This window comes from Crinia signifera, chromosome 19 (genome assembly GCF_055691185.1).
Source record: "Crinia signifera chromosome 19, ASM5569118v1, whole genome shotgun sequence".
Classification (NCBI taxonomy): Eukaryota; Metazoa; Chordata; class Amphibia; order Anura; family Myobatrachidae; genus Crinia; species Crinia signifera.
Window position 1 is genome coordinate 68,257,422 of NC_139226.1, and position 13,780 is coordinate 68,271,201.

General features: G+C 47.3%; 2 protein-coding genes and 1 long non-coding RNA gene across 4 annotated transcripts in view; 1 reads left to right on the forward strand and 2 right to left on the reverse strand.

Moving 5' to 3' along the window:
• The window catches only part of PPCS (phosphopantothenoylcysteine synthetase), a 47,656-nt gene extending 34,616 nt beyond the window's left edge, over positions 1-13,040 (reverse strand). The window contains exons 1-2 of the mRNA XM_083162732.1: positions 12,354-13,040; positions 8,888-8,991 (exon numbers count right to left, since the gene is read on the reverse strand). Coding sequence (XP_083018858.1) covers positions 8,888-8,991; positions 12,354-12,882 — 633 coding nt within the window. The 5' untranslated portion in view covers positions 12,883-13,040. The remainder of the gene's footprint in view (positions 1-8,887; positions 8,992-12,353) is intronic.
• The window catches only part of LOC146042643 (uncharacterized), a 447,704-nt gene that overhangs the window by 158,129 nt on the left and 275,795 nt on the right, over positions 1-13,780 (reverse strand). The window lies entirely within an intron of this gene.
• ZMYND12 (zinc finger MYND-type containing 12) overlaps positions 12,579-13,780 on the forward strand; it is a 333,883-nt gene continuing 332,681 nt past the window's right edge. The window contains exon 1 of one of the 2 annotated variants that reach the window (XM_083162731.1): positions 12,579-13,319. In XM_083162731.1, the coding sequence (XP_083018857.1) occupies positions 13,210-13,319 (110 nt within the window). In that variant the 5' untranslated portion in view covers positions 12,579-13,209. The remainder of the gene's footprint in view (positions 13,320-13,780) is intronic. The other variant, XM_083162730.1, reaches the window with a different exon arrangement.

The following is a 13,780-nucleotide window of genomic DNA, read 5'->3' on the forward strand; positions in this document are numbered from 1 at the left end:
GTTTTTACCACATAGATGATCTGGAAAGTGTGGAGTGCCCTCAAGCGTCCTCTGCAGGCCCGCATGTCCAGCAGCCACCACAGCAGCCACCACAACAGGCTGAGGAGAGACCAAGGGAGGACCTTCTGAGGTCCATCTGGGAGCAAGGGGTGGAGCAAGTGGAGCGACTGGAGCGTTTCATGGCAGTGATGGAGAAGGTGGAAACCGCTGTGACCAATTTGGGAACCCAGGCCAGCCGCCAGAATGACATTCTGGTGGCTGCTATTAATAAAATTGCACAGCAAACCAGCTGCCAGAATGACATTCTGGTGCCTGCTATTAATAACCTTGCACAGCAAACCAGCCGCCAGAATGACATTCTGGCGGACCTCTCCATCACTGCCAGGGCGCTTCTGCCTGCTCCCGCAGCAAGCACATCTGCTGCCCCAGCCCAAACTGCCCCATCTGTGCCCCCCTCAGACCTCCAGCCTCCTCAGCCCACCGTGAGGAGAGGCCGCAAAGCTGCAGGCCGAAAATCCCCACCATCCAAGGGGAAAACAGGGCGGAAAAAATGAACGGGTGTCACCTTATTGCCTGTCTGTTTATTTGCCCCCAAACTTGTCCTTTGCTTTGGTGGCCAGCTTCATGTGTGTGAACTCTATCCATTCACCAGCAAATGGTACTAAAATCTTAAATTCTGACTTCTGAGAAGCTGGGTATTGCGTTGATGCTGAGGATCCTGGGTTGCATTCTTCCCGGATGATGCATCTTGTTTTCTGTTGGGCCTTGCCATTGCGCCATGTACCTGTTATGTCTGACCTGTAACATGCAATGTAAAAGTCTGTTCTGTTTTTTTTTTTTTTTTTTTTATATAAAAAATATATTTAAATTCAACCCCCCCCCCCCCAAAAAAAAAGGCTGTGATGGGGAACAGCAATAAAAATATTTGTTTTCAAAACTTAACTAAACGTGTTTTGTGCTAAATAAGCTCAGAACTGTGATCAACATGAGAACATAATTATAGGATTGACCCACAGCATTGGTGCAGACAGTGCATGTAGTGGTGGTTCACCCATGTAAAGATTTGAATGTGAGCACCTGTGCTGCTCAACTTAAGAGGTGAGGATGGGGTATCAGCACACGAGTTTACATGCGCCCAGTTTCCAAATCCAAAAGTAAAAAGCCTACACAACCTGATGGATAAAGTACAATTTTAACACCACCCAAATAAATGAACACTACTTCCACAGCCATGCAGCAAACAGAGGGTGTATACTGGAAGACATGAGCAGATTAGCAAGGACAACTTGTATGTAGACATGCAGAAAATGCCATTTTCTAGGCAACTTTGAGTGATTGCCACTTCGAAAACTGGACACATTGCCAACAACAAAATGTGACACAAAACCCACATTTAAGGTAGGAAATGTGACAGAGGTGTGTACATACATGATGTCTACCCAATAAAGGGATTTTTGTAAGAACTTACCGTTCGAATCCCTTTCTCTGATATGGTCCTGGTGACACAGCTCAACACTGGGATGTAGGAGGGTCCGAAGGAGCCAGGCACCTATCCTAAAGTTTTAGAGGGTAGGCTCCTCCCCTACTGCATCCCTGGACTCTTCAGTTCAATCTTTCAAAGCCACTGGAATACATAACTCAGTACAAACGCCTGCACATATTATATGCACATTTTATAACAGAAAACTGTTAACTTTTAACCATTTTAACATGAACATCATGAAACTTCTGGCATACTTACTGAGCGTAAGGGAGGGATCGCTGTGTCACCAGGACCATATCAGAGAAAGGGATTCGAACGGTAAGTTCTTACAAAAATCCCTTTTTCTCTTTCAATGGTCCTGGTGACACAGCTCAACACTGGGACGTTCCAGAGCCGGTCCTTTGGGAGGGTACGCTCAGGTCTGCAGCTCTCAGCACTGCTCGCCCGAATGATGCGTCCCCTGACGCGAACTCATGGAATCTATAGAATTTGGCAAATGTGTGAACAGATGACCAAGTGGCAGCTCTGCAAACCTGCTCAGCTGTGGCCCCATGTCGAACCGCCCAAGAGGTGGCAACTGACCTGGTGGTATGCGCATTTATTTTGGCCGGTACTGGTCTACCCACTTTGGTGTATGCAAAGGCTATCACAGACCGCAACCACCTAGCAATAGTCTGCTTAGATGCAGGCCAACCAATTTTGTGTACATCATACAATACCAACAATGTGTCAGTCTTCCTGACACTCTTCACTCTGTCCACATATATGCGTAAGGCACGCACAACATCCAAAGTTCTCAACTTGTCCCTTTTCTTAGAACCCTCTGGGGGTTGAAACACAGGTAGAACTATCTCCTGATTTAAATGGAAGGTAGATACCACCTTCGGTAAAAACTGAGGCACTGTTCTTAAAACAGCCCTGTCATCATGAAAAATTAAGAAGGGAGATTTACATGACAAAGCTCCCAATTCTGAAACTCTTTTAGCAGATGCTACTGCTAACAAAAACACTAGCTTCCACGTGAGAAACTTAAAGTCAGCCGACCTTAAAGGTTCAAAAGGTGCCTTTTGAAGGCATTCCAAAACCAGTGATAGATCCCAAGGTGCTACTGGTTGCTTGTATGGAGGTTTCAACCTGGATACTCCTTGTAAAAAGGTTTGAATTTCCGGCAAAATGGCTATCTTTTTCTGGAAATAGATGGACAAGGCCGAAATCTGTACCTTCAGTGACTGAAGGCTTAGGCCCGATGAAAAACCATCTTGTAAAAATTCCATCATTCTTGATAGCTTAAAATGAGATGTATGAGCCTTTCTTCTCTCACACCATCGAATGTAAGTCTTCCAGACTCTATAATAATTTGCCGAAGATACAGCTTTTCTGGCTTTTATCATCGTCTGTACTACTGCCTCAGAAAACCCTTTTCTTTTCAAAATGGTGGTTTCAATAGCCAGGCCGTCAAAATCAATCGATCTGAATCCAGGTGATTGAATGGGCCTTGTCTTAGAAGGTCTGGTCTCAGAGGTAGACGCCATGAGTCCACAGACAACCTCTGAAGCCTCGAGTACCAGGATCTCCTTGGCCAATCTGGGGCCACTAAGATCACTGGAACCTTCTGCCCCTGTATTTTCTTCAGAAGTCTCGGTAACATTGGTACTGGTGGGAATGCATAAAGGAGATCTCCCTGCCAGTGAATAGTCATGGCATCCACTGCCTCCGCTAGTGGATCCCTTGTTCTGGCATAGAACCTGGGCACCTGACGGTTGATCCTGGATGCCATCAGGTCCACATCCGGAGTTCCCCACATCGAAGTGATTTGTTGAAACACCTGAGGGTGTAAGCTCCATTCCCCTTCCTTGAGCTCCTCCCTGCTCAGGAAGTCGGCTTCTATATTCTCTATTCCTGGGATGAATATAGCCGATACAGCTGGAACATTCTGTTCCGCCCATAGGAAGATTCTGGATACCTCCCACATGGCCAATCTGCTGCGTGTACCTCCCTGGTGATTCAGATACGCCACAGCTGTGGCATTGTCGGTCTGAATCCTCAAAGGGAGGTTCTGTAACCTGTCTCCCGCCAAGGAAATCACTTTCCAGACAGCTCTCAGCTCCAAGATGTTGATTGGTAACGCTGATTCCTCTGCCGTCCACAGGCCCTGAAGCCTGAGATCCAGGACTATTGCCCCCCAGCCCCTGAGACTGGCGTCGGTAGTTACTATCAACCAGTCCCAGGTCTGTAATGACCGACCCCACTGAAGGGAATCTACTTCTGTCCACCATTTCAAGGATTCTCAGGTGTCCGAAGACAGCACTATCATCTCGGATTTCATGGTCAAAGTGTTTCCTGACCAGGCTGACAAAATGTTCCATTGGAACCTCCGAGAGTGGAACCTGGCAAATTGAAGCGTCTCGAATGACGCCACCATCTTCCCCAGGAGCTTGAGGCACCTCCATACTGAAATGCTCTGAGCTCTGAGAATCTCCTGGACTAGGGTGACCAGATCCCTGGCCTTTACCTCCGGGAGGAATACCCGATGAAGATGGGTGTCCAGTATGACTCCCAAGAATTGGAGCCTTTGTGACGGTACCAACTGAGATTTTTGCAAATTTAAAATCCAGCCGTGAGCCTGCAAAAAACTGATGGCCTCTGCCAAGTGACTCTGCAGCATGGCTGCTGACTCTGCTTTGAACAGGAGATCGTCCAAATAGGGTATTACTGTGATTCCCCTGAGCCTCAGCACCGCCGCCATTACTGACATTATCTTTGTGAATACCCTTGGCGCGGTTGCTAGCCCAAAGGGTAACGCCCGGAATTGTAAATGCAGGTCTCCTATGGCAAACCTCAACAAGGTCTGATGCTCCGGGTGTATAGGAACGTGCAAATATGCGTCCTGGACATCCATGGACGCCAAAAATTCTCCCTGGTCCAGACTCAGTAGTACTGACCGTAGAGACTCCATTTTGAAATGGTCTACCCATAAATGAACATTTAGAGACTTCAAATTTAGTATTGGTCTGAAAGACCCGTCTGGTTTGGGCACCAGGAACAGCGTGGAGTAAAAGCCTTTCTTCCACTCTGTCTTGGGGACTAGTGTAACCACCCCTTTTTCCAAAAGGGAGTGCGCTGCTCTCACAAGAGCTGTACGCAGCCGTGCCTCCTTTGGTAAGGATGTGGGAATGAACCTCTTCGGAGGTGGCCCTCTGAAAGGGATTTTGTAACCCTGTGTTATGATGTCTAGCACCCAGACATCCTGGCCTAGAGAAGCCCAAGCGTCCCTGAAGTGTGTGAGACGCCCGCCCACTTTTGTCACTGTCGGGCAAAGCCCCTGACAGTCATGCAGAGGGTTTATCCTCTCCTTTATTGGCAGGCTTCTTGTGAAAGGAGCCAAATTTTGACTTTTGTGTCTTGCCTCTAGAGGGCTGAAACCTTCCCCTGAAAGACTGTCCTCGAAAGGACGCACCACCTCTAGGGGAGGGCCGAAAGGACGGCTTAAAAGCAGAAAATCTGGATGTCTGCTTTGCTGAGGAGGCCGGCAGGAATGTACTTTTGCCGCCTGTGGCCTGTTTTATAATCTCCTCTAATTCGGTACCAAAGAGTACCTTTCCTTTGAAGGCTAATGTTTCCAGAGCCTTCTTGGACTCATTGTCTGCTTCCCAGGCTTTAAGCCAAAGCACTCTCCTGGCATTAATGGAGACTGTGGACACTCTGGTTGCCATTTTAATAGCTTCCTCCTTTGCTTCAACTGCATATTCTGCTGCTGCCTTAATCTTTTCTGCAAGCAGTAATGCACCCGGGTCAGCCTGCAGCATGGTGCATAATTCACCAGCCCACTCTATCATGGCCTTAGAAACCCAGGCTGAAGCAATAAGGGGTCGTAAGGTAAACCCCACCCCTTCAAAGATAGCCTTGAGGTTTCCCTCCAGCTTTTTATCCACAGAATCTTTAAAAGCTGCACCGCCTTGTACTGGTAATACAGTAACCTTGGACAAACGTGCCACTGAAGCGTCCACAACTGGGACCCTTTCCCAGAGCTCCGCATGAGACTCTGGCATGGGGTACAGATTAAGGAATCGTTTTGGCATCTGAAGCCTCTTATCAGGAGTTTTCCAAGCCCCTTCTAACAATTCCTGTAACCCCTCATCTGAAGGAAAAGTAACAGCCTCCTTCCGCTGTCGCTTAAAAACACCTTTAACAGGAGTCTTATCCTCCACAGTCAGCTTTAAAGCCTGCTTCACAGCTACAATGAGATCCTCTATACCAGCAGCAGAGTTCTCTTCCAAATCATCACCCTGATCCCAGGGGATGTCAGTATACTCTCCTTCCTCTTCATCTACCACAGTAGTTAAAGCATAAGACCTTCTAGGGGTCCCTGCCACATCATCCATTTTGTCCAGCATTTCACTGAACCTGTTAATGCCTTTTGCAGTATCCTGCATCACCTGGATAAGTGCAGGATCTGCCTGGGTAAGAGGCAAGGAGCCAGACGACTGCTGAGATGATGGCATAGGTCTCTGTGATTCTACCAGCCCATCACTCTGCCTGTCCAAAAGCTGCACCAAAGCGTTTACTGACCTGCCTAGGGCCCTGGCCCACGCAGGTTCCATCTGCTCTGCCCTATGGGGATCACTGCCCATGGGTCTCACATCAGCGCAAGTAATACATAAGCCCCCCTTGGCCATCTGCTCAGGGACAAACTTTTGTGTGCAAACATTGCACGCGCTCAGTGCATTAAGGGCTCCCTCCCCCAAAACCACAGCCTGATGCTCAGACATGATGCAAGTGATAAATGTATATCTATCAGTATACACAGTGCAAACAATGTACAAGCGTTTATACAGAGCAATGCACCCAGTCACTTATCTGTCTGTTGGTTTCAACTGCGGGGAAGCGATGCCCAGGAAATCCAAGTCACTCTGCCAGGATCAGTAAGCCAGCTCAGCTCCGCTGCAAGCGTTCTGAAAGGCGCCAAAGTCAGAGTGAAGGAAGAGACCACAGGTCCCTGCTGCTGCGGGGTCCGTGACCTTTTGGCGCCAACCACCCCCAGCAAGCCGCTCCTTAGGTAGGATTTCCTCGTTCCAGTGTCTCCCCTCAAATGGGGATCACTTGGAACATGCCTGTCACAACGCTGCTGTCCTCTCATCTAGGAGCTCAGCGTGTAAGCTCCGCATAAAATGGCCGCCGCCATCACGGAGCGCCTGTCCCCCATGATCCCCACCTAAACGTGGAGCCGGTTTCAGGGTACTCCGGAGCCCAGGCAGCCTTTTAGAAAAGGCTATAAGCGCTGCACAGGGAGACCAGACAGTGTCTCCCCTGTGCACAGTGAGCTGACAGGACGCGCTTCTGTCAGCTCCTGCTGCGCAAGCAGTGTGAGGATTCACTATGAGAATCCTCACACTGTGCCTACCTAGCTAGGGTAAAAGTTAATAAAATAATAAAAATCCCCTAACTACTCTAATTCTTCGGCTGCTCCTGCAGCCCTTTAGAATAGCACCCACTCCAGTGGGCACCTAACACGAACTGGAGAGTCCAGGGATGCAGTAGGGGAGGAGCCTACCCTCTAAAACTTTAGGATAGGTGCCTGGCTCCTTCGGACCCTCCTACATCCCAGTGTTGAGCTGTGTCACCAGGACCATTGAAAGAGAAATTAGAGTTTAGTTGTACAAGTTGACACATGTCGACTCCGAAATGTCCTGTTTAGTTAAGATGAAAATACCACTTGCAGTAAAGGTGTATATGGTGGCGTGAAAAATACCAGCACATATATCAACTTTTAGGATAAATAGTCTTTTCACAAACAACACTAACCTTGATATTTTTGTGAAGTTGCAACATCTAAGCTACCAATGTGTTTGTGGGCTGTGTGTGGCTTGCAGGTAGAGAAATGCTGATTGACACTTAATAGCCTTCAGCAGTGGCAAGTGCAGACAGGTGTACATGTTTATTTCAATTAGCGCAAATTAGCACGATCACCCGTCCGCACGAACGCGGTAGTTGTAAGAGTGGTCATGAGCACTCTTTGGCGTCCGCCAGTTTTGGGTTGAAAATGTACGGTGCGTTTGCGGATGTGGCACCGTGCATTTTGTGTGTACGCCCCCATGTCCGCCCACGTGCCCGCCCATTTTCCTTCATTATTCAGGCCGCTCCCATAAATACGCCCACAATGTCTGTGCGCTCGCGGCCAATGACCGTGTGGTTGCGTACAGCAAATTTCACACGGAAAGCTACGTCCAAACACGGTTTACAATCGACACGCATGCGCTGTGAGAACTATACGCACGCGCAGTAGTTAAAAAAAAAAACAACGTACGTGCACGGTCCGTACGCGTGAACGTGAATAAGGGCCTATGTAACTATATTCAGTCAGTCAGATTTATCTATATGGTAAACTGTGCTCTCAAATAAATAGGGAAGAGGGTAAAAGCCGGAAACATAGTAAATGTATTGAAAAAGCCGGAAACTATGTAAAGTGTATTAGAAAAGCCGGAAATCATAGCAAATGCATTTAAAAAGCCGGAAACTACAGGTATGTAAAGTGTATTCGGAAAAGCTGGAAAACATAGTAAATACATGTAAAGTATATTAGAAAAGCCGGAAATCATAGTAAATGCATTGAAAAAGCCGGAAACCATGTAAATTGTATTGGGTATGGATCATTGGATAGACAGCAAGTAGGTCGACATGCAGGAATGTTGACATGACTGAAGGTCGACGTGGGTCAGGTCGACGTGTCATTAGGTCGATACAAGCATTAAACCATGTGTATTAGAAAAAGCTGGAAATCATAGTTAATATATTGAAATAGCCAAACACCATGTAATGTGTATTATAATAGCTGTAAATCATAGCAAATGATTTGAAAAAGCCAGAAATATAGTAAATGCATTGAAAAAGCATATGCAATCTATGGTAAATGGGCCCTGTTGTATTGAGCAGCAGCATGCTTCTTGTATATAGCATTGGCTAGAGAAAACCAAATATGTTTATTGTATAGGGTCACGAACCTATGTCAGCTAATTTGCAAAAATATTATCAAAATCCTACTGTAAGGTAAGGTCGCTGCCTTTTCCGGCTTTTTCAATGCATGTACTATGATTTCCAGCTTTTCTAATACACTTTACATGGTTTCTGTCTTTTTCAATGCATTTACTATGATTTCCGGCTTTTTCAAAGCACCCACCCCCAATATATAGTACCACCAGTGGCCACTGGAGACACCCAACACAAACACAGCACACATCCCCTTTTCCCCATATAAAGCAGCCCTGATGTCTGTCATTTTGCAGAGTATCACTTTGCTTCAGATAATGGCCAACCCCTTTAGCCTTCTACAACACAGCAGACTCGGTTTCATGTATAATTAAAAAAAAAAAAACTTTTATTCCAATATATATTTTGCACTGTGACTACCTGTAAAGGACCACTAGAAGACTGGATCTTGTGTTGTGGCATCTCTGTTGCTGGAATGTAGAAGTCTGACACTGCTGCCGCCAAGTAAAATAATGCATTTGACCCTGCAATGGTGAAAATACACAGTTAAGGTGCCAATACACAAGGGGGAGTTCTTCCAGGGGAGAATTCACCCGCAATCCCATTTGGTGGATCCCAGATGGCAGGTACTGCATATGATACACTGTATGCAGTCTTTCTGTATCACATGTGAGCTAAGCCAAGCCTGCCGGAAGGATTGGCAATGTAATATAACAGGCATTCCCAACCACGGTTCTCAAGGCACACCAACAGTGCAGGTTTTAGTGATATCCAGGCTTCAGCACAGATGGTTTAATCAGAATCCCTCAGATACTAATTAAGTCACCTGTGCTCAAGCCTGGATATCTACAAAACCTGCACTGTTGGTGTGCCTTGAGGACCGTGGTTGGGAATGCCTGCAATATAATATAGTGCAGCCCATGCAATCTTCAGCCAGACATCGCATTGGACCAGATGTAAAAAAAACAACAAAAAACACTTTTCATCCAAATTATCGCTGCAGTTGGATCAAAAGGGACTACATTAAGAATAAGAGAAAAGAATCAGTGTGGCATGATAGATTCACATCAGTACAATATGCAGGGGCTGGCTGGCAAAGTTTAGCCTGGGGGGCATGCACAAAGGACAGGCCCATGAGTGGCAGTCCATCCTCCACCTCGCATCTACATATATACATGCACCGCCTCTCACATACATACAGCACCACTATCATACATACATACTCTGGCACTCTCATACATACATGCATACTCTAGCACTCTCATACATACATACATACTCCGGCCCTCACATACATACATACATACTCCGGCCCTCTCATACATACATACATACATACATACTCCGGCCCTCTCATACATACATAGTCTGGCACTCTCATACATACATAAGGCCCCCTTACATTTGTCCGACTTGTCATAACGACAAGTCGGACCCGATTGTCCCAGCAGCTCCCCGGGAGGGATCACATGCGATGGCACTTCATGTGCCAAGTTTTGCATGTGATGAATTCCATGCGATTTATCACATGCCACTCCCAGGGAGCTGCAGGGACAATGGGAGCAGGGGACAGCAGCAGGAATATGCCCGCAAACAGAGAGTGGGCAGGGGGGGGGGTCGGGGTGCAGGGAGCCGGACAGGAAGCCGCTGGGCAGGGAGCAGGGGGGGCGGCGGCGCAGAGTACCAGGGAGCCGGGCAGAAGAACACGATGCAGCAGCAGCACTTCCAAAAAAAAAGAAAAACCCCATACAAACGAATAGGAAGCCATTGATTGGCTGAGAGAGGTCTCAGCCAATGAATGGCTTCCTATGCGTTTGTATGGCCCTTTTTTTTTTGAAGTGCTGCTGCTGCAGCGTCTTCTCCTGCCCGGCTCCCTGGTACTCTGCGCCGCCCCCCCTGCTCCCGCTGATGCTGCCCGGCTCCCTGCGCCTGACTCTGGTAGGTCCCCTGTTGTGGGGGAGCACGGCTCCGGGCAGCACATAAGATTTAGCAAATCTTATGTGCAGCCCGTCCGACCTCCCATCTCCGATCCGATGCGCACGGGGCCGCGCATCGGGTCGGAGGCGATGTCACCATATGCGATTTGGGACGATTTCACGGCCCGATTCATCCGAATCGGGCAAAATCGTGCCCAAATCGCATAATGTAAGGGGGCCTATACTCTGGCACTCTCATACATACATACATACATACTCCGGCACTCTCATATATACATACGTACATACTCCGGCACTCTCATATGTACATACGTACATACTCCGGCACTCTCATATGTACATACGTACATACTCCGGCACTCTCATACATTCATACTCCGGCACTCTCATACATACATACATACTCCGGCACTCTCATAATACATAATCTGGCACTCTCATTCATACATACATGCATACATACTGTGACCCTCTCATTCATACATACATACATACATACATACATACTCCGGCCCTCTCATACATACATACATACATACTCTGGCACTCTCATTCATACATACATACATACATACTCCGGCACTCTCATATATACATACATACATACTCCGGCACTCTCATACATACTCCGGCACTCTCATACATACATACATACTCCGGCACTTTTATACATACATACTCTGGCACTCTCATACATACATACATACTCTGGCACTCTCATACATACATACATACTCTGGCACTCTCATACATACATACATACTCTGGCACTCTCATACATACATACATACATACTCTGGCACTCTCATACATACATACACTGCTGCTCTCATACAAACACACACACACACACACACACACACACACACACACACACACACACACACTGCTGCTCTTATACATACATACATACATACACTGCTGCCCTCATACATACATACATAGCCTCTCTTATATCAATCCAATCATATATACATCGACACACCTCATTCAAATCCATACATATATATAACACCACCATCCCCCTCCCAACAATACAAAACAGCTCCATACACAATTACAATCACCTGTCTCCCTAGTCTGACACCACCTTCCCCGGGTGGTGACTTCATACAGCCACTACTCCGGGGCGGGCTGCCTCAGTGTGCATTGCAATAAATGGCAGAGTCCTTAGTACCTCGCTCTGGCAGCCTGCTCCATCTCTCTGATACTCTGCTGCACTGTGACCCGGGCCGTGCACTCTCCTCCTCCACTCTAGCAGCCTCCTGCACTAGGCGTGTCCTCAGCGCAGGAGGCCGGCGGCCATGTTTCTGGAGACCAGAAACCAGACAGGTCAGCCGTGGCTGCAGCAGCAGCCTCAGAGTCAGAGCAAGGTGGCGGCGGCCCGCAAACAAAACGATTGAGTGGCCCGGGGGTCACATGGCACCCTGCCCCCCGGCCCAGCCCGTCCCTGACAATATGGTATGGAATCTATAGTTAGCCATTTCTGAAAGTTGCATTTAAATATAAACCATAACCCTAGACCAGGCATTCCCAACCACGGTCCTCAAGGCACACCAACAGTGCAGGTTTTAGTGATATCCAGGCTTCAGCACAGAAGTTTAATCAGAATCCCTCAGATACTAATGAAGTCACCTGTGCTCAAGCCTGGATATCTACAAAACCTGCACTGTTGGTGTGCCTTGAGGACCGTGGTTGGGAATGCCTGCCCTAGACAGTGGTTCCCAAAAACTGTCCTCAAGGTACTCTATCATTCCAGGTTTTAGGGATAGCCATGCTTAGACACAAGCAACTTATTTAGCATCTCAACAAGTTTCATTTTACCATCTGTGCACAAATAGGGATATCCCTAAAAATGTGGACTGTTCGGGTGCCTTGAGGATTGTATTTTGAAACCCCTGTCCTACGGTACTGGGAGATTCCTGACCATACATCACTAATGGCCCTACCTAGTGGGCTGAGGGCCTGGGCAGCAGCCAGCAGAAGGTGAAGGTAGTCAGAAAGTGTGTTAAATTCTATAGGCAGCAGACGGCCAGTCTCCTTCATACTGCGATAATCCTGTAACACCTGTACTATCCCAGGCAGCTGGCTCTGCACAGCCTCTACCCGATGCTCAGTCCCCTGCGGTGCGCTGGAAGGGAGGAGCCGCAATACATCCAGCCAGTTTACAGCAGAGTAATGACGACTGTACGGGTACATGGAGCGGTGCCGGTGTAAGAAGATGACGGCGTAGCCAGCTTGTAAAAAATACTCAGCGGAAGCGGCTCCTCGGCGGCCGCTGCTGAAGTTATCCAGGAAGCGCACAGTGCGGGACTCTAGAGGAACCTTGGTACCTCCGGAGGTGATTAGAACAACTAGGCGCCCATCAGAGCTGTGATCCCGTGCAAACGTCTCCATTGCCCGTGCTGCCTCCTCTATATCTGCCTGCGGAGGCGCAAAGTCCTGCCGGAGCTGCTCAGTCGGGTCGGGCGCAGCCATGGTGACACAGTTTATAGCTCGACTTTAGATATAAATGACAAAGTGTACAGCAAGGTTGAGTCACTGTGTAACTTCACTTGCTGCGACGGAAGTGTTCGACGCCATCTTTGATTCGGGCAGAATTGCCTTAACTAGTTTATTGACCAATGAGTGAGGCGGTTTCGCATCCAACTCCCACTATAAATGGTTAGGTTAGTCACAAAACCAATTATTCAACTGTATCGGCGTGAGACGCATCTAAGTAACGTCATGATATACAGTAGCAAACACTCTCGGCGTCCTTAACAACGGAGATCCAGGACTGATCAGTGATTCCTATTCACCACCATGGCCATCGTTAACCCGCTTTCTGATCCCAAAGAGGTGACACGGCTGTGTGAGCTGTGCTGCAGCCCTGCTTATATCCAGTGCAACGGCTGCAAAGTTACTTACTACTGGTAAATATTTCAGCGTTTGTTGATTGCAGTGTTTCCACTGGATGCAGCCACTATTTTACATGTAGTCATGTGTCAGCACATTATCTTTAAATGCCTAAAAAGGAGTAGTGTACTGAGTACACTTACAACTGTGTAAAAGCATTCATTGAAGTCAGTATAGATGTGCCAGATTTGTCTGATTTAGCTGTCTATGTGCAAGGTAGATGATACAATAGATCAATATTTGTGGGTGTACGGTTATATTTAAAAAATTCTGACTTTCAGCGATTTCAAGCAATCAAAACTTACATTTCCTAATATTTAAAATGTGTTTGTGTGTATGTTAGTGTATATAGCACTAACCTTGACAAAGGGGTGTTGTAGCCCTGAAACATTGGATTTATTGATGTGACAAAATACACAACTTTGAAATAATTAATCAGAGTTTATGTGGGAAAATATGCTGCCTTGCTTGTGGACCA